At 36.0% G+C, this 19,017-nt stretch overlaps 2 protein-coding genes across 4 annotated transcripts; both read left to right on the top strand.

Annotated features, from left to right (window-relative positions):
• Positions 1 to 1,673: 1,673 nt before the first annotated feature.
• LOC132799171 (receptor-like protein EIX1) lies at positions 1,674 to 4,693 on the top strand. Of its 3 annotated transcripts, none has more exons than XM_048474397.2 (2): positions 1,674 to 4,290; positions 4,414 to 4,693. In XM_048474397.2, exon 1 carries the CDS (start codon positions 1,894 to 1,896, stop codon positions 4,285 to 4,287), a length of 2,394 nt encoding a protein of 797 aa, XP_048330354.1. In that variant the 5' UTR covers positions 1,674 to 1,893; the 3' UTR covers positions 4,288 to 4,290; positions 4,414 to 4,693. The 3 variants fall into 3 exon arrangements, with proteins under 3 accessions (XP_048330354.1, XP_015881602.2, XP_015881601.2); XM_016026116.4 differs by having other exon boundaries at positions 1,675 to 4,290; positions 4,432 to 4,693; XM_016026115.4 differs by having other exon boundaries at positions 1,675 to 4,290; positions 4,391 to 4,693.
• Positions 4,694 to 7,676: 2,983 nt separating this feature from the next.
• LOC107429160 (receptor-like protein 35) lies at positions 7,677 to 17,645 on the top strand. Its single transcript, XM_060814911.1, has 7 exons — positions 7,677 to 7,831; positions 8,033 to 8,704; positions 8,768 to 8,851; positions 9,137 to 9,313; positions 13,389 to 13,814; positions 16,857 to 16,993; positions 17,631 to 17,645. The coding sequence occupies exons 1-7, from the start codon at positions 7,798 to 7,800 to the stop codon at positions 17,643 to 17,645; spliced, it is 1,545 nt and encodes a 514-aa protein (XP_060670894.1). The 5' UTR covers positions 7,677 to 7,797.
• Positions 17,646 to 19,017: the final 1,372 nt, after the last annotated feature.

Here is a 19,017-nt window from a genome sequence, read left to right as displayed (position 1 = left end):
AGCGAAGGTGGGTTTTGGCTTCAGGGGCCATACTTCCCATTTTCACTTTTGATATTTTATATATATTATATAAATTTTTTGAGTTTTTAGCTTTGTTGGCCTCATTATAAAATTAATTTTAATTTTTTTAGTCTTCAAATCAAGCTAGGATATTTTTTTTTTTTGGATTTTTTTATGTGGATCTTAATTAATTTATTTTTAGAAAATATTGGATTATAATGTTTATAGTTATTTTTTCATTTAAAGTTAGATAAACAATATATTTTTCATCCTATTTATGTCCTATAATATACCGTAAAAAGATAATAAATAAAAAAAAATAAAAATTTTCCTCCTCGTTGTCTTTGATATGTATTGACTTCCAATTTTTAATCATTTACTTTTTGTTTTTTTCTTGTTCGTTTTCAATTCCATTCCATCTGTTTTTTTTTTTTTTTTTTTTTTAATTGTCTATGAATGTAGTAACATATTTGCAAAACAATAAAATAAAAAAAAAAACCAAAATAGTATAGATTCAATTCTAAATAATTTTAGAAATTTAATAGGATAAAGGATATTATATTATTTTTATTTATGTTTTGTTTTTATTTTTTTTAATTTTTGAATGAATTGATATATGATCCAGTTAAAATACTATAATAAAATTAGATATACTTTTTAACCGTACAAAACAAAAATACACGTTTTTATTTGTGCTATTATAAAATGTTGTACATTAAAATTTTTTGTGGTATATATATGTATATTTTGACGAAAACCTTGGCCCCCAAAGGCGAACATCCTGCCTCTGCCCTTGGATGTGGATATCAGCATTATATTTTGATGTGCATTCATGCATATTAGGTTTTGTAATTAAAATAACATGTACTTAATGATGGATATGCATGAATCTGCACTATAGAAGAATTATATATATATATATATTTGTCAATTTCTTTAGTTGTAGGTCACAGTTAGCTGTTCAAAAACCAACAATGTGCACATTACTATAAGCAAATCCTTTTCAAAGTTTAGTATTTATATATAATTGTATCTCATTGAGATTCAAATTGTTTTAATATCTTTTCAATAATTGATCTTACTCAATAATTATTCCTCATATCCAGGTAATTTCAGATATAAAGAGTGTACCTTTGATAGAAACAAATACTAGGGCTTCTATTCATGTTAGTAAAAATAATCTTAAGGACCAACGTGTAACTTAAATTAAAGTTTAGTTGCCAAAATGTCTAAAAAATAAAAGTTTGAAGACCAAGTACAAATGAAAGTATAATTCAGGGACTAAAAGCGCTAATAACCCTATAATTATATATTTCACAATAAAAATATATTGTTACATATAATTCCACCTTTTAACCTCCAACTAGGTCAACAGCTCTTTGATTGATCTAGAAAGAAAATGAAAAAAGAATTATATATTTTTCAATTTCCAAAAAATCTAAAAAATTTTTTTTATTGTTTTTAATTTTTAATTTTTAGTTGTTTATTTATATTGTATTAAGCTTATACGTGTCTCGTCCTTTCCCAACGAGCCCACTCTCACATCCAAAAGTAATAACATAAAATAAAAATGCATTTTTTACATGTCAGAAATAATTAAATGATCCAAATTAATGGATATTTTTTCCAACGTTTACAACACGGCTGGTTTAGAAAATGAGAGAAACGCCGCCGTTAGTGGGTTAGAAAAGGCCACGTTAGTGGTTGGTCGTGGGTACATTCAAGCATTGTTAATTTGCTACACAGAGTCATCTTCCATATTCAGAGCCCAAAAAAAAAAAAAAAAAAAAAAGACTCATCTTCTTTTTCTTTGCTTTTATTTTCAACAACTATTCCTCTTGATCTTCCTCTTCACCAAAAACGCAGTTTCCTTGCAAAAAGTTTGTAGCTCTGATGGAAACAATTACAGGGCTTCCATTTATGTTTCTGATTCTCTGCCTTGTGACAAGAGAATTTCTTCTCAACAGTGACGCTCAATTAACGAACTGCATGGATTCAGACCGAGAAGCTCTTGTTGACTTCAAGAATGGTCTTCATGATCCTGAGAACCGGCTTTCTTCATGGAAGGGAAGCAACTGTTGTCAATGGTGGGGAATAAGCTGTGAGACCACTTCTGGAGCAGTTATTGCAGTTGATCTCCATAACCCATATCCAAATAATTATGATGAATCTACAGGTACGTCTGGATTCTGGAACCTTAGTGGGGAAATTAGACCTTCATTGACGAAACTCAAGTTCTTGAGGCTTTTGGACTTGAGTTTCAACACATTTGATGGCAACACAATTCCTCAATTTTTTGGATCTTTGAAAAATTTGCAGTATCTGAACCTCTCTAATAGTGGGTTTAGGGGTCCCATCCCAGATTCTTTTGGAATATTACAGCAAAATCTTACCCATCTGAAACTAAATGACAATGCACTAAACGGGACTCTCCCAGAAAGTTTGGGACAACTTTCCGAGTTGTCTACATTTGATGTTTCTTCCAATAAATTGACAGGTGTAGTTACTGAAGCACATTTTTTAAAGCTAAAAAAGCTAAGTTATTTAGATCTGTCTTCAAACTCTTTCAAATTGAATGTCAATTCCAATTGGGTTCCCCCATTTCAAATCTCTTCTCTTTCAATGAGAGCCTGCCATTTGGGTCCTTCATTTCCTGCTTGGCTCAAGTCACAAAAGCAAGTAATGTCTTTGGATTTCTCAAATGCTAGCCTTTCTGGCTCCATACCTAACTGGTTTTGGGAATTTTCTTATCCCTTATTACGGTTGAATCTTTCTTTCAATCAACTAGCAGGTCAACTACCAAGTCGACTAGAGTTTAGTGCACTTGGCTTTCCAAGTCAAGTCATTCATTTAACGGGTGCAGTAGTTGATTTCAGCTCAAATAACTTCAGTGGGTCTATTCCTAAACCACGTGGCATTAACATACTCGATCTATCCAAAAATAAACTTTCTGGTAATATTCCAAATAATATAAGCCAGTCCTTGGTTTTCCTTTCTATTGCTTACAACCAGATAAATGGAGAAATCCCCGCTTCAATATGTAACATTGGTCCTTATCTTAAAGCCATTGATCTTTCCAATAACAACTTAACTGGAAGTATTCCATCAAGTATTGGAAATTGTTCTGATCTCTCTGTACTAGACATTAGTAATAACAACTTGTCTGGAACCATTCCTACCTTCTTGGGTCAATTAGGTGGGCTTCAAACATTGCACCTGCATGGCAACAAGCTCTACGGACGGCTCCCATCATCTTTCCAAAACTTATCTAGTTTGGAAACACTAAATCTTGGAAACAACAGATTAAGTGGTGTAATTCCACCATGGATTGGGAAAGGATTTGAAAGGCTAAGAATTCTTAGCTTGAGGTCTAATTCATTTTCAGGAGAACTTCCAGCTCTGCTATCAAACTTAAGCTCACTACAGATCCTGGACCTAGCAGAAAATCAGTTGGTAGGCAGTATTCCGCCTAGCTTTGGACATTTCAAAGGTATGCACATGTCACAAGCCCAAATGATTAACCATTATCTATTGTATAGGCCTTCCCGTAGTGGCATTTACATACTCGGAGGGGGAAACTACGAGATTGTTGGCAGCTACTATGAAAGCTTTGTTGTAAATATGAAAGGCCAGCCTCTAAGATATACGAAGACCCTTTCTCTTGTAACGGCACTAGACCTCTCAGGAAATAATTTGAGCGGAGATCTTCCTATAGAGATAACAAATTTGTTGGGTTTGCTCGTTCTCGACTTGTCAAGCAACCAAATTACTGGTCATATTCCCGAAAGCATTTCAAAGTTGAAGGAATTGCTTTCTCTTGATCTCTCCAGTAATAGGTTCTCCGGTGCGATTCCTCAAAGCTTGGGGTCACTTTCATCCCTGGGGTATCTGAATCTGTCAAACAATGAATTGTCTGGTCCTATTCCTGATAAAGATCAGATGCTCACCTTCAATGCATCCTCTTTTGCTGGAAATGTTGGCCTTTGTGGTCGTCAACTTGCTGTAAAATGTCCAGGTGATGATAAAAATGGGAAACCAGATAAGGGAAGGACAGCTCCCAAGGATGCTGGTAATGGTGACAGCTTCATTAATAAGTGGTTTTACTTGAGCATTGGATTGGGATTTGCAGCTGGAATTCTTGTTCCGTATTTGATAATGACGATGAGAAAATCTTGGAGCATAGCCTACTTTGATGTTGTTGATAAAGTTGTAGATAGAATACTATATTTGTGGTTGAAATATAGAACCACAAAGCAGAGGACAGGAAGGCATCAGCAAAGAAGATAAAGAGTATGTTTTCTTTCTTCAGTTTGTTACTATATCTGCTTCCTAATAATAATATGTTTCTTTGACAATGTGTTTCTCATCTACTTAACTTTACTAAACTCAGAAAATGCTTTTTCTGTTTGTGAGTACTTCCTGTTGGGGAAGGTGAGAAGCTTCACCATATATTCAAGGAGAAAGCAAAGAGGTTTTCAATGTCAGCTTAATTTCTTTGGAAGTGAATTTCAGGGACACCGTTGAAAGCATGAAGGAGAAGGGTTTCCTCATAGATTATCTAATTACAAATAGTACATTTCTTTTTTCTGTTTCACTATCCCAACCTTCTGTAATTTGTGATGGTTTTAAAAGCTGTGTTCAGATCAATATTATAGTAAATGTCAATTTTCTATTAGTTTTCAGCTTTATGAAATATGTGAAATTTCTGGTTAAGTGCTGCGAGGCATATTAGCTTGCATATTAACATGCATATTCTTGGCTTCCTCACTGTGTCAATTTCACACATTTGAGGTTGTTGCACCAATTTTACAGGGAGGGGGGAGCATAACTTCCTTGCTTTCTTGACATTCTTGCTTTAAACGTGCCACCCCCACCCCACTTCCTCCCAAAAAAAGGGAAAAAAAAGGAAAAAGGAAAAATCAATTACCAAAACAAAAAAACAAAAACAGAACATGGCTCTGTTTCTCCTTGTAACTGCAAAATAGCTTTTGGGTTCTAAAAACAACATTAATTAGTTATGCACATAAACGAAAATGTAATTAGAAACTATACTAAGCAAAACCGTTTGTCAAGTCAAGTAATAAGCAGAGCCTTTTTTCATGTCTGGTTTTCCATTATTTCTTTGCGTACAAGCTAACTGCTTCACAAGTTATCATTTGGATTAGATGCCATGCTATTCTTACATCTGATAAGAAACTTTAAAAGAAAAAAATTTATTACGTTTGCCGCACATTATATATATATATATATATATAGCTCTTGAAAAAAAAATTATTTTCTCCAAAGATTTTAAGGGGAATTAATCAGACTTGAGTGTTTTATTTGATATTGGAGGAGAGAACTTCTGCTGAAATACGACTTTTAAATAGTCTCAATGCTTGCAGATTGATGAAAAATATTAAAACAAATAGCCTTTAATGCTCTATATATTTTGTCAAGTTTCACTCCACCCTAACAAACTTTTCTGTTTATAACTGTTTCAAGAAATACTTGTCAATAAATGGCTTGTTAAGTAGTCTTTACTTCTTAGAATCACGAACAGCTAGTTATAATATTGCCTACGGTCTACAGACTGAGTACTATACATGCATAAAAATGATGTGATAAACAAAAATTTGGTTTCTAGATCCATCTTCAGTTAGTTTTCTCATTTTTTAAATTTCCACATAACTTAAGCATTTATCAGCATAATGTGATCATCCCCTTAATAATACTGAATCAGATATTGACATGCTTTGTATTGCTTATTAAACAACAGTTTTAAAGACTATCTTTTTTTTTTTTTTTTAAATCTTAATAATGCATTCTTAGTTGGTTTGGATATCTAATTTTTCAGACATTCACGTACTTTGTCCCTGAACTTGAATTATGCTTGCATAGTGGCCCTTATCCGAAATTTTGCTTACACAAATATAGTCCTTAAACTGATCATGTTTTGGCACTTCAGGACAAAATCTCGAGCAAAATTTGACTTTAAGGAAGAAAGTGGCACCAATTACCCTGCAAAGAGAGAGAGAGAGAGAAACCAGGTTGAATAATCCAAAGTTAAGGATGCAACATCTTCAAACTATTATTGCAGATGTCATCATTAAAGCAAGCCTTTCATGGAATAAATTTCAACAAATTTGGAAAAAATGAATCTGATTATCACTATTATCTATATTAAACAACCAAAATGACTTGCTTTTTAGCCACTTTTTGCTATAGTTTTATTCTTGTCTGCCGCGAAGGGAGCTAAGATCGAAAAAGAAATTTATATATGAATATCAGGACGAGAGAATTGCTTTTATCACTGACTTGGTAAAGAGATATACTTGCCTTGAAAATGATTATTATAATAAAATACTGTTATAATAAAATAGCTTCTATTTGATTATTATAATAAAATACTATTTTCATCAAAGACTAGAAAATGATTACTTTTATATATAATTTTACAATACTAGATTCCCATAGACTTTTCAACATGCATGGTTCAAAAATATAGAAGAGAAATATGTATCAATTCAAGTTGTAGGGAGAAGACCATGATCGGCTGAAACATATAATATGGTATGTAGTATTGTAAAAGAATTTTTATCTTCCTTTCCAACTTGTAGAAATTATATCATGAAGAAATATATTATGTGAATATATAAGGTGAAAGGCATGCTTAGTTTTATTTTATACCTATAAATAATTTTCCACACTTTTTGACAATTTTAACTATATTTTACCATGAGACTACGGAAAATCTGAAAAGGAAAAATGGACTAATTAGCTTTACCAGATCTTGAATTTTTCCGTGGCTTCCTCAAAAGTTGTTCATATTTTGGTTTCTTATTCAATCGAAATTTCCTATATTTTCATAATATTGTTGGTTAATTGGAAGTTTGTTCTTATATAAGAATGCTTCTTCATTCTTCACCAAGACACAGTTTATTTTTCAATTTCATTTCTGGTTTCTGGCATGAAGTGTCTATCTTTGATGGTAACAATTACAGGGCTTCTATTAAAGTGCATTATAAGATATATTTTATAACAGCTAATATACATAAAGATAAATAACTTTTATTATCTTATTCTATGAAAATTCTGACGATAGGAAAGTAGTTTGGGTGGTAGTTACCATGTACATAGCTGTGAATCATTCATTTTTTAAAAATTGCCAAGGTTCTTATTGTGGTCGATTATAAATGAAGGGGGTCGTGAAAATGAAAAGTTTATATGGTAACCTTTATTATGAAAGGCAAAAGCTAGATGATTATAACACAACTCCTGAAGAAAATAAGCTTCAAATACCATGCACTATAAATAAACTATAAAATGCTTTAAAGGATGGATCTAGTTACCCTCTATTTTAATCCAATTTTACGCCTCTTTACTCGCCTAAAATCACTCTGTCGGGCTTTCCAAATTGTCATCAACTTGCAGATAAAGCAACAGAGAAAGAAAGAGGGAGAACATGATTGAAAAATCAAAAGGGTATTGAATTAGGATGCGACAAATTCCAACTATATGCCAAATCTTATTATTAAAGTAAGCCTTTTGTGGAATAAATTGGAACAAATTTGGAAAAATGAAGTTGTTGATCATTATTATCTACATAAACAAGTTATATAGACCTGTTTATATCCAATTTTGTTATATTTTATTCTTTTCTGAATAAAAGGTGGCAAAGACTTTTTACCAAGATAGCCAAGTAGAAAGAAAAGAAGACATTTTCTCAGTGGCTTCCACATTGACTTGGAAAAATGACCTGCTTGTCTCCAGATTCAGTAACGTGTCTATATTATTTATCATCACCATGGAACAGCAATGGAGAGCCAAGTCCAGACCAGTTTCTGCTGGGGTCAGTAAGATGGTGCTTTTGGCAATTTTATATTATTAGCAATAACTTTTTTCATGCATAAATACAGCCACTAGGTTACATTTTTTATCTATTACTTTCAATTCAAAGTTTCTTCTCCCTCTTCACAAAAACACAGTTTATATTGAATTCCCTTCATGGATTCTGGCATAAAGGCTGTACCTTTAATGGAAACAATTACAGGGCTTCCATTTATATTACTGCTTCTCTGCTTAATGACAAGAGAATTTCTTCCCAACACAAATGCTCACTTGATGAATTGCTGGGAGTCGGATCAAGAAGCTCTCATTGACTTCAAGAATGGTCTTAATGATCCTGCAAACCGGCTTTCTTCATGGAAGGGAAGCAACTGTTGCCAATGGTGGGGAATAAGTTGTGATAACACATCTGGAGCTGTTATTGCAGTTGATCTCCGTGATCCACATCAAGACGGATTTCAGTTTTTTGGCAGGTATGTACACCCTACTATCAGTGGGGATATAAGTCCTCCATTGATGACACTGAAGTCCTTGAGACATTTGGACTTGAGTTTAAATGCATTCATTGACAACCCAATTCCTGAATTTCTTGGATCTTTAAAAAATTTGCAATATCTAAACCTTTCAAATGCTGGGTTTAGTGGTGCAATTCCTCAAAATTTAGGGAACCTTTCTAGCTTGCAGTATTTTGATCTTGATAATAGTATGACTTTGGAATGGCATTCGGGTTTATACGTTGATAATCTTGATTGGGTAACAGGTCTTGTTTCTCTTAAGCATCTTGACATGGATGCAGTTGATCTTTCAAATGTAGGATCACATTGGATTATGAAACTAAATAAGTTCTCATCCTTAACCGAGTTGCATCTATCTGATTGTAGCTTATCTGGTTCCATTCCTCGTCTTACCTTTGTAAATTTAACTTAACTTGTTTTCCTAGGTCTTAGGTCTAATGACTTGAATTCAAAAATACCTGATTGGCTTGTTAATATTAGCAGCCTTGTTACTTTGGATTTAAACAGTGGTAGATTCTTTGGAAGAATTCCACTTGGTTTTAGTGACCTTCCAAATTTGTAGTTTTTATATCTTGGTCACAATGATCTTACAGCAAGTTGACATCAACTGTTGGGGGGTAGATGGGAGAAGATACAAGATCTTGACTTGGAATCCATTAGCCTGCATGGGAAGCTTCCTGCCTCCATTGGAAACATGACATTTCTCTCTTTCTTAAATCTTTTTTCCAATAATGTTAAGGGTGGGATTCCAAGCTCTATTGGTAAACTTTGCAACCTGGTCTATTTTAATATAGGAAAAAATAACTTGACAGGAACTTTGCCAAAATTCCTTGAAGGAATTGAAAATTGCCTTTCTAGGAAGCCACTGCCCAGTCTGCAGGTGTTGAACTTGCCAAACAATCATTTGGTTGGTAAACTACCGGAGTGGCTGACTCAGCTTGCGAATCTCGTTGAGCTTGATTTGTCCTCCGGTAACTCTCTGTGCGGTCCCATCCCAGCCTCTATTGGAATATTGCAGCAAAAGCTTACCTATCTGAACCTAAACAACAATGAACTAAATGGGACCCTCCCAAAAAGTTTGGGACAACTTTCTAAGTTGTCTTTCCTAGATGTTTCTTCCAATCGTTTGACACGCACAGTTACTAAAACACATTTTTTAAAGCTTGAAATGCTATGTGTTTTAGATTTGTCTTCAAGCTCTTTTACCTTGGCTGTCAATTCCAATTGGGTTCCCCCTTTCCAAGTTGAGACTCTTCTTATGGATTCATGCTGCATGGTCCTTCATTTCCTTCTTGGCTTAAGTCACAAAAAGAACTCACATATTTGAATTTGTCAAATACAAGTATTTCTGGTTCCGTACCCTACTGGTTTTGGGAACATTTTCTTAACCTATCCACATTGAATATTTCCAATAATCAACGAGACGGTCAGTTACCAAGTCATTTAAACTATGCTCCAACATTAGACAATGGCACATTTTTATTTAAGCTCAAACAGCTTCAGGGGAGCCATTCATATTCTGAGTGGCGACTTTTGGATCATTAATCTATCAAAAAATAAATTTTCCGGTACCATTCCAAATAACATTTCGTTCGGTAAATATTTGAACTTCCTATTTCTTTCTGACAACCAGATAAGTGGAGAAATCCCACCTTCTATAGGTAAAATTACTGGTATTTATGCTATTGATCTTTTGAGTAACAACTTAATGAGAAATATTCCATCAAGCGTTGGGAATTGTACTTCTCTAGAGGTATTAGACCTGAGTAAGAATGTCAGGACCCGTCCAAAATTCCTCACCAGAACCCTAGACAAGCCCTGATCCCAGGGAAACTCTACCGAACCCTCCAATGGAAAATCTGGCAGAACCTCCCCTAAAGAGTTGGACTTACCACAAATTTCCTGCACTGAAAACACACTTCTATATACATCCCCTTATTCCTCCCACGTTACTACAATATATTTCCACAATTTGCAGCACTCCAAAAGAATAACAAGGAATTAATGTAATATTTAATAAAATGTGTCCAATACAGTAAACGGAGCATTATACAAATAAATGTGGAATTAATACAATAACAGATAAAGAAGTAATACAAGATGAAGAGGAAAAAGGGAAGAAATGCTTCTTGAACTTTCGGCAATGAACTGAGATGTCGGGCTCGCCCTGGACGAACGTCTACCAATCCTTGTACCTAGGGGAATGGAATTTAGAAATATGAGATGCTAATCATCTCAGTGAGTGACCCTATCTATTGTACACTTTTAATATTAATAATATAACAATAACAGGAATTTAATTACTCAATACCAACAATTAAATAAATAAATAAATAATAATTCATTGAAAAAAACATTTACTCTCAAAACCCTCACTATTCACTTCGTTGGAAAGGTTCCCCTTTTAAAACATTTTTGCAAAACCCGTTATTCGTATTCCCCGAAAACCAAGGAATCAATTAATTTAATAAATAATAATTAAATAATCCAAATATAAATAAAATGTAATAAAATATAATAAATAATTTTAGAACACTTTAGGGTTTGAAATTTCTATCTGACAATTTATATTGACGCACCACACCATATATCAGTGATGCCCTCCGATACCCAGCGTCCCGAGCACGGACTGGCGGGGCGTTAAAGAGAGAAACTTGCATACGGTCGCTTCGGCGTCCCGACAGCGCCGCTGCTGAAACCGTCATCCCGACCACGGAGGGGGGCGGCTGACGTGCATTACATAAAACTTGCCTGCCCTCGGTCCAATGGGAACTCACGGGAGACATTATAACTTGCACACTAATCACATATATAGTACAGAATACCAGTACTGTATGAGTGCGTCTAAAACCAATTATTAAATTTATTATTAAAGTACAAATTTTCCAAAATTCATCATGGGAATTATACCATTTTTCAAATTCACCATCCCACATTTGTTTCTTTAAATTCAAACCACAATTTCTTTAGATTCCCAAATATATTATTTTGGCACCAAAACATATATTAAAAACATTATAAATTAGCAATACCATTTATCTGGAAATTCTCTTAATATCAAATACATAAAACATATTTACCAAATATTTAATTATGAAATATTCCAACAATGAAGTTTGATAATAATTACCAAAATCTCAAATTCCTTAAACCAAAATATTTTATAATGCACAAATATTTAATTCCATTCAATTTTGGCACCAAAATTCCAAATATAAATTTATTAAATATTCAACACATCAAACATAATTTTCAAACAACCAATTTACACAAAATATATATATCTTAACATCCCAAAATAATTTTGAAGGTGGGTTACTCACCTGGAATACGCAATTAAACCACAATCCACCATAGGATCGATTCGTCAATCTACACGTGCTCCTAAAATAACAATTTACACACAGTCAAATAAAATAATATTTTATTCGAGTAAATAATATCCGTACCTGAGGGGTCTAACACAAACGTCAACCAAAATTGATCAATAATATACCGAATCGAAGCTTGAGTGACGAGGATTACGAATCTGGTCTAACTTCTCGGAGATCGGACCGGTGGTGGCCGAAATCTCGTCGGAAATCTCTTGGCCTTTAGAGCCTTGATTCTCCCAAACCATCACGAATTGGAGGAAAAGGACACCGGATTTGGATTCAGGGGGTCGGAATTAGTGGGGAGGGACCGGAGACGTGACTGGGTACTCGCCGGAATAGTGATTTCTTCGGTGAGCCATTGCGATCACCGGCAACTGTCACCGCCGACGGCTTGTGCGGTGGCTGGTGGCTAAGATTTTTGGGGGTTTTGTAGATCAAGGGGAGAGGGTTTCAACGAGATTGGCGGTGACAAGAATGGAGGCCGGAATGTGGAGATCTCGGCAGTTGAAGAAATCGGTGCCGCCGCCGGAAAAAGCCCTGATCCGGGAGCATGAAACTTTGGGGGTTGGCCGGAAACGAGGAGGTGGTGAGGGATGGCTGGCGTGTGTGGCCTGAAAACGGCCGAAAGTGGGTCAAACGGCAGTGGCCGATGGTGGAGGGGAAAAATGGCCGTCGCCGGAAAACGTTCCGATCCTGGCACGTTACCGGCCGGTTGGCCATGAGATTTGGGTGGCCGGTCGGAATTGAGGAGACGGAGGCAGTGGGTGGCGCGTGTGGCCCTCCGGTGGCCAGACGATGGCCAATCGGTGGTGGCCGGTGTTTCTCCTCCTTTTTTTCTCTCTCCTCTCTCCCTTTCTCTCTCTTCTCTCCCACCTCACCTAAGAAAAACCACGTGGGTGCCACTGTGCACTCACAAGAACGGCTGAGATTGCGACACGTGGTGTTTCACTATTCACTGTTCAAAAATATTAAAATATTACGGTATTCGGAAAACTTCACATGTCCATAACTTTCAAACCACATGTCCAAATCGGATGTGCCACTAGTCTACGGACTCGTATGGATGAGTACTTCACAACCATGCATGATTCAAAGCTCATTTCCCCATAAATAAAAAGTCAACTCCAACACCCTTGGATAGTTTGGACCCCAATCTTGTTTTGCTCATAACTTTTAAACCGTAGCTCCATTTTCGACGTGCTATAGTCTACGAACTCGTGCCAATGCGTACTTTGTAATGGTACCTCAGTCAACCTAGAATTCCATCCGAGTCAAAAAGTCAACTTTTGACCCCTTGGTTAACGGTCAAAGTCAACGATCAACGGTCAACCTCGGTCAAAGTTGGAAAATTTCCGTTATACTTTGGGATGGGGTGTTACAAAGAACAAGTTGTCTGGAAACATACCTAGCTCCTTGGGTCAGCTAAGCAAGCTTAAATCGCTCCATCTAAGCGACAACAAGTTCTCTGGAGAGCTGACTACGTCCTTGCAGAACTTATCTTGGTTGGAGACATTAGATCTTGGAAACAACAGATTAACGGGTAGAATTCCACAATAGATTGGAGAAGGTTTTCAAAATCTAAGTATTCTTAGCTTGAGGTCGTATGCATTTTTCGGAAAACTTCCATTGGCGCTGTCAAATTTAAGCTTAATGCAGCTTTTTGACTTTGCAGGAAATCTGTTAAATGGCAGCGTACCTGCTAGTTTTAGAAATCTCAAAGCTATGACCCAAGTTCAAAACCATAACAATTATCATTTATATGGGGGTTTGAATGGCTATTATGCAGAAAATTTTGTTGTGACAGCAAAAAACCAGCATCTGGAATTCACCAAGAGCCTCTCCCTTGTTGTCAGCTTAGATCTCTCGGGAAATAATTTGAATGGAGATCTTCCTGGAGAGATAACAAATTTGTTGGGCTTAGTGTTTCTGAACTTTTCTAGAAACCATATCAGTGGACACATTCCCGAAAGCATTTCGAGGTTGACACAATTGTCATCACTTGATCTCTCACACAATAAGTTTTCAGGTGCTATTCCTCCAAGTTTGGGATCTCTCTCATTTTTGGGGTATCTGAATCTATCAGACAATGACTTCACTGGTAAGATTTGTAACACCCCGACCCAAATTACATCGGAATCCGTGCACGTTGACCGAGGTTGACCGTTGACCGAGTGGGTCAAAAGTTGACTTTTTGTTCCAGTTGGAATTTCTAGTTGACCAGGGTACCGTGGCGAAGTTCATGATGCCTCGAGTTCGTAGACTAGTAGCACGTCGAAAACTGAGCTGCGGTTTGAAAGTTATGGGCAAAACAAGTCGAGGTACAAACAGTCCAAAAGGTGCCGGGAGTTGACTTTTTGTTGTTGTGTAATTTTGTTTTGACACTTGTATGGTTGTAAAGTAATCGTCTATACGAGTTCATAGACTAACGGCACACTTAAATTGGACATCTGGTTAAAAGGTTATGGATGTTTGAAGTTCGCCGGATACCGTAATATTTTATTATATCTGGCTTAAGTGCACAGTAATGCCATGTGTCGCCACCTGATTGGTCCACGTGGATGAACAGTGTCCCCCATGGTGGCTTTTATTTGGCAAAAATGCTGGGGAACAGAGAGAAAGAGAGAGAGGAGAGAGAGAGAGAGAGAGAGAGAGACGACCGGCCGCCGGAATCGTCCAATTTTTCCGCCGACCCTTGCTACACGTGCCGGCCAGACGGGAGCACCTTCCCATTTCCAGCCAAACCCTAAAATCTCACGACCGTTGGTCGCCGGATGCGCCCAGATCGAGCCGACGAAGCTCGGCGGTGATTTTTCCCTCCACCGCCGGCCACCGCCGTTTGCCCAGTTTCCGGCCATTTTCAGGCCACACGCGCCAGCCACCCCTCATCACCTCCTCAATTCCGGCCTACCCACCAAATTTCACAGCCACCGGACCTCCGATGCGCGGGGATCAGAGCGTTTTCCGACGAGGCACCGAAAATCTTCAAACCCCGATCTCTCCGCCGTCCGGCCTCCGTTTGCCTCACCGTCGGTCCGTTGGAATCCTCTCCCCTCGATCTACAAAACTGCCAACAATCTCAGCCAACGGCCACCGCATGCACTGCCGCCGGCGACGGTTGCCGGTGACCGCGACGGCTCGCCGGAAGTCACTGTTCCGGAGAGTACCCAGTTGCACCGCCGGTCCCTGTCCACTGATTCCGACCTCCTGAATCCAAATCCGACATCCTTTTCCGCCAATTCACGATTGTTTGGGAGGATTTAGGAGTCGAATCCCGAAAGCTTTCTGGCGAGATTCCGGCCACCTCGGGTTTGATCTCCGGGAAGTAAGACCGAATCCGTGATCCTCATCACTCAAGCTTCGATTCGGTATATCACTCGTAATTTTTAGTTGTCGTTTGTGTTCGCTCCTCGGGTACCCATTTGGGAGTTACCCGATTAAAATATTAATATATTTGGTTGGTGTACTGTGGATGTTTTAGGTGCGCATGCTAGTAGTGGAGTTGATCCTGCGGAGGATCTTAGCTGATATACGTGCTTAAGGTGAGTGACCCACCTTTAAAAAATATTTTAGGCAATTAATTATATTTAATTGGTGTTTAATTGGTATTTCAATTATGCTCATGTGGTGCAATTTAATTATGATTTTATTCTGATTTAATTTATTTATTATGCATGAGCAAAGTATATTTCAGTAATAATCGTATGTGGTTTTAAGTATTATTTTTCGGGCATAATTGGTTTAAATATTTTATGAAAATATTTGTTTAAATTGGTGGTTTAATTTTATAATTATGCCCACGGTATTTTATTTGTTGAACCTCGTATTACGAGAAAAATTATTGTTTTATTGATTATCGATGTTTTCGTATCGGGTTGTTAAATGAAAATATGTGGGATGGTAAATGTGAAAATTGGTATATTTCCCACGGTAATTTTGGAAAGAACGGTACGGTTGATTTGATAATTATTTTAGACGCATTCATACAATATTGGTGTTCTGGTGTATGTATATGTGGTTTAACGCGCAAGTATTATGTCTCCCGTGGTTGCCATTGGACCGTGGGCAGACAAGTTTGATATTGGCCACAGCCGCCTCCCTCCTTGGCCGGGATGACGGTTTCAGCAGCGGTACTGTCGGGACGCCGAAGTGCCGTTTGCAAGTTTCTCTCTTTAATCTCCCCGCCAGTCGGTGCTCAGGACGCTGGGTATCGGAGGGCATCACAGGTATATGGTGTGGTGCGTCAAGTATAATTTTCAGATAAAGTTTCAAACCCCAAAAGTGTTCAAAAATTATTTATTATAATTTAGTACATTTTAATTATATATTGGGGTATTTATTTATTTGTTTATTTATTTATCGTTTATTAAATTGTTTGATCCCTTGGTTTTCGGGAAATACGAATATCGGGTTTTGTGAAAATGTTTTAAAAGGGGAACATTTCCAACGGAGTGATTAGTGAGAGTTTTGAGGGAAATTATTATTTCCAACTGCTATTATTATTTATTTATTTAATTGTCGGTATTAAATTAAATTCCCTCATTTGTTACTATTATTATTAAAAGTGTTCAGTAGCTAGGGTCACTCATTGAGATGATTAGCATCTCACATTTTTAAGTTCCGTTCCCTTAGGTGCAAGGGGTGGTAGACGTTCTTCCGGAGCGAACCAATTCTCCGCCGCTATCGTGTTTCGAGAAGTACTTTTGTACTCGTTCAATTCAGTTGTATTATTTCTTTTATCTTTGTTGTATTTCCTATTGATTAGCACTTCATAAAGCTCTGTATACTATTTGGACACCTATGTTTTATTTATGCATTGGGTTGCTGTTATTGTTGTGAAGTGCTGTAAATTTGTGGGATCAATTTGTAGTTTTGTGGGAGGAATAAGGGGATGAATTTAGAAGTGTGTTTTCAGTGCAGGTAATTTTTGGTAAGTCCTACCCTTAGGGGAGGTGCTGCTGGATTTTCCGTTGGAAGGTTCGGTGGTATTTCCCTGGGATCAGGGCTTGTCTAGGGTTCCGGGGAGGAATTCTGGATGGGTCCTGACAGATTACCTACAACGATCAAACGATCAATTTCAGTGCATCCTCTTATGTTGGAAATCATGGCCTTTGTGGTAGTCCACTTGATGTAAAATGTCCAGGTGATGAAGACGATGATGATACAGATAAGGGATCGACCATTCACAAGGATAATAGTAATGGTGGCAGCTTCATAGATAATTGGTTTTACCTGAGTGTTGGATTGGGATTTGTAGCAGGAATTCTTTTTCCTTTTCTGGTAATGTCAATGAGAAAGTCTTGGAGTGTTGCCTACTTTCATGCTGTGGAAAAGTTTCAAAAAGAATACTATATTTGTGGTTAAAATATAGAACCATGCAGCAGAGGAATAGAGGGCATCAGCATAGAATATAAGTGTATGTTTTCTTTCTTCAATTTATTACCTTTATCATTGATTTACTTTTAGGATTAAATTCCAGTACTTCCATTATGGTGAAATCAAAGACATGTGAATGAATAATGGTGGAAATGCATGCATGTAGTTATTACCCTTTTTTTTTTTTTTTTTTTTATAAATCCCTTTTTATTATAGCCATTTTATTCAGAAAAAGAAGTAAATGTTTGTGAAGAGCAATCGAAGACCATGATACTAGCTTTTGCTTCAATTTTATATTATAATCGACAAAGTAAGTTGGGTTTCATATATGTAAATTGTTGCTAATTCATATATATAACTAGTTGCTAACTATACAATGTATATCTTTTATTCTCAAGTGATATTTTGATAATGAATTTGGGACGATGATTCTCTACCCTTAAGTGTGCATTTTGTACCCACTGTAACATTTTTCTTGAACGGATATTTGGACCATCAACTGAATTATTATTGATTACCTCTTTATTGTTGTTGGTTACAGGCTCAGTACTCTTGATCACAAGACTACGGAGAGAATGGCTGTTTATGGATTCAGATTTTCTTCCTTAATAGACAATCTTTATCTAGTGGAAGTTTTATGTGCCATGTATTTAACTTTTGCTTGTTTAATCAAACAAATAAGCCTTGTATCTTCAGATTATCTTTCTTAATAGATAACCTTTGTTTAGTGGAAGTTTGATATGCTATGTATTCAACTTTTGCTTGTTTAATCAAATAAATAAGCCTTTTATTCAGATTGTAGAAGAAAATTAAAACCCAAAAAACTTGGATTTTGTTGACAACTATGTAGTTTTGTTTTTGCAATTTTAAATTTTGCATATACTTGATAGAAAACAAAATCAATATCTCTTAAAATTAGAGGCTGGAGGACAAAAATTGTGTAATAGATTATCTATATATTTTTGGTTTTGTTGATTTTGGTTGACGCAATAATTAAATGGGGTATATTGACACCCTGACAAGAATTCTGGAGTCCAACAAATTTCCTCTGTTTTTAATTGGCTTTACAATCAGCAAGTATTTATAACAGGGGCAAATGCAAGAGTAGCAGATAATAAAAATTTAAACATATTCAATAAGCAAAACTTTGGCAATTACTTGAATTCAACATGAATGTACATAGATTCTAACAATCTGCTAATCATTCACATAAACTCACATAAGTTGGCGTCCAAAATTTAGTAAACGAATTTGATATTTTTAAGTTTTCTTCAATGATTTTGAATATATAGTACTCTGCTTAGCATTATTGTTTAACTCCATATTAAAGAGATTGTATTTTACAGCTAATATACAAGAAGGCAAACAACTTTTATGAACTATTTTACCAAATTTGATGTAGGTCAAAATAGAATTGTAGCAATTAATATGGATATATATAGCTGTGGATTACTTATTTTTTCATTTAAAAAAAAAAAAAAGGAAAATTGCTGAGTTGAACGATGGTCAATTATTATTGAAGAGGTGAAAAATGGATAGCATTATATGTCAAAGCGTCAGTCATGAAAGGCAAAAAGCTAAATGATTTTGATCCAACTCCTGAAACACGCTTCAAACATGTAGAATGGTGAGCCTGTTTTCAGTTTCTTTTTTTTTTTTTTTTTTATCTTGGTTCTTTCTTTCTGTCATGGATTTTATGTTTTGAAGACAGATTTGGGGAAAAATATGAACAAACATCAAACCATTATAAGGTGGTGTCTAGTATTTCATGATTTAGTAATATTATGATGTTTCATGATTTAGTAATATTATGATTTAGTAAGATCATTATTTGTAGTCCCCAGCTCAGTCTTGTTGTACACAAGTAGTAAAAGAAGACTACTTGTGTTAAATTCTTTGTAAGCAATATACATGTCTTTTATTTCATT

This window comes from Ziziphus jujuba, chromosome 2 (assembly GCF_031755915.1).
Source record: "Ziziphus jujuba cultivar Dongzao chromosome 2, ASM3175591v1".
Lineage (NCBI taxonomy): Eukaryota > Viridiplantae > Streptophyta > Magnoliopsida > Rosales > Rhamnaceae > Ziziphus > Ziziphus jujuba.
Note: the sequence above shows the minus strand (reverse complement) of the source record. Positions and strands in the feature narration are given on the sequence as shown.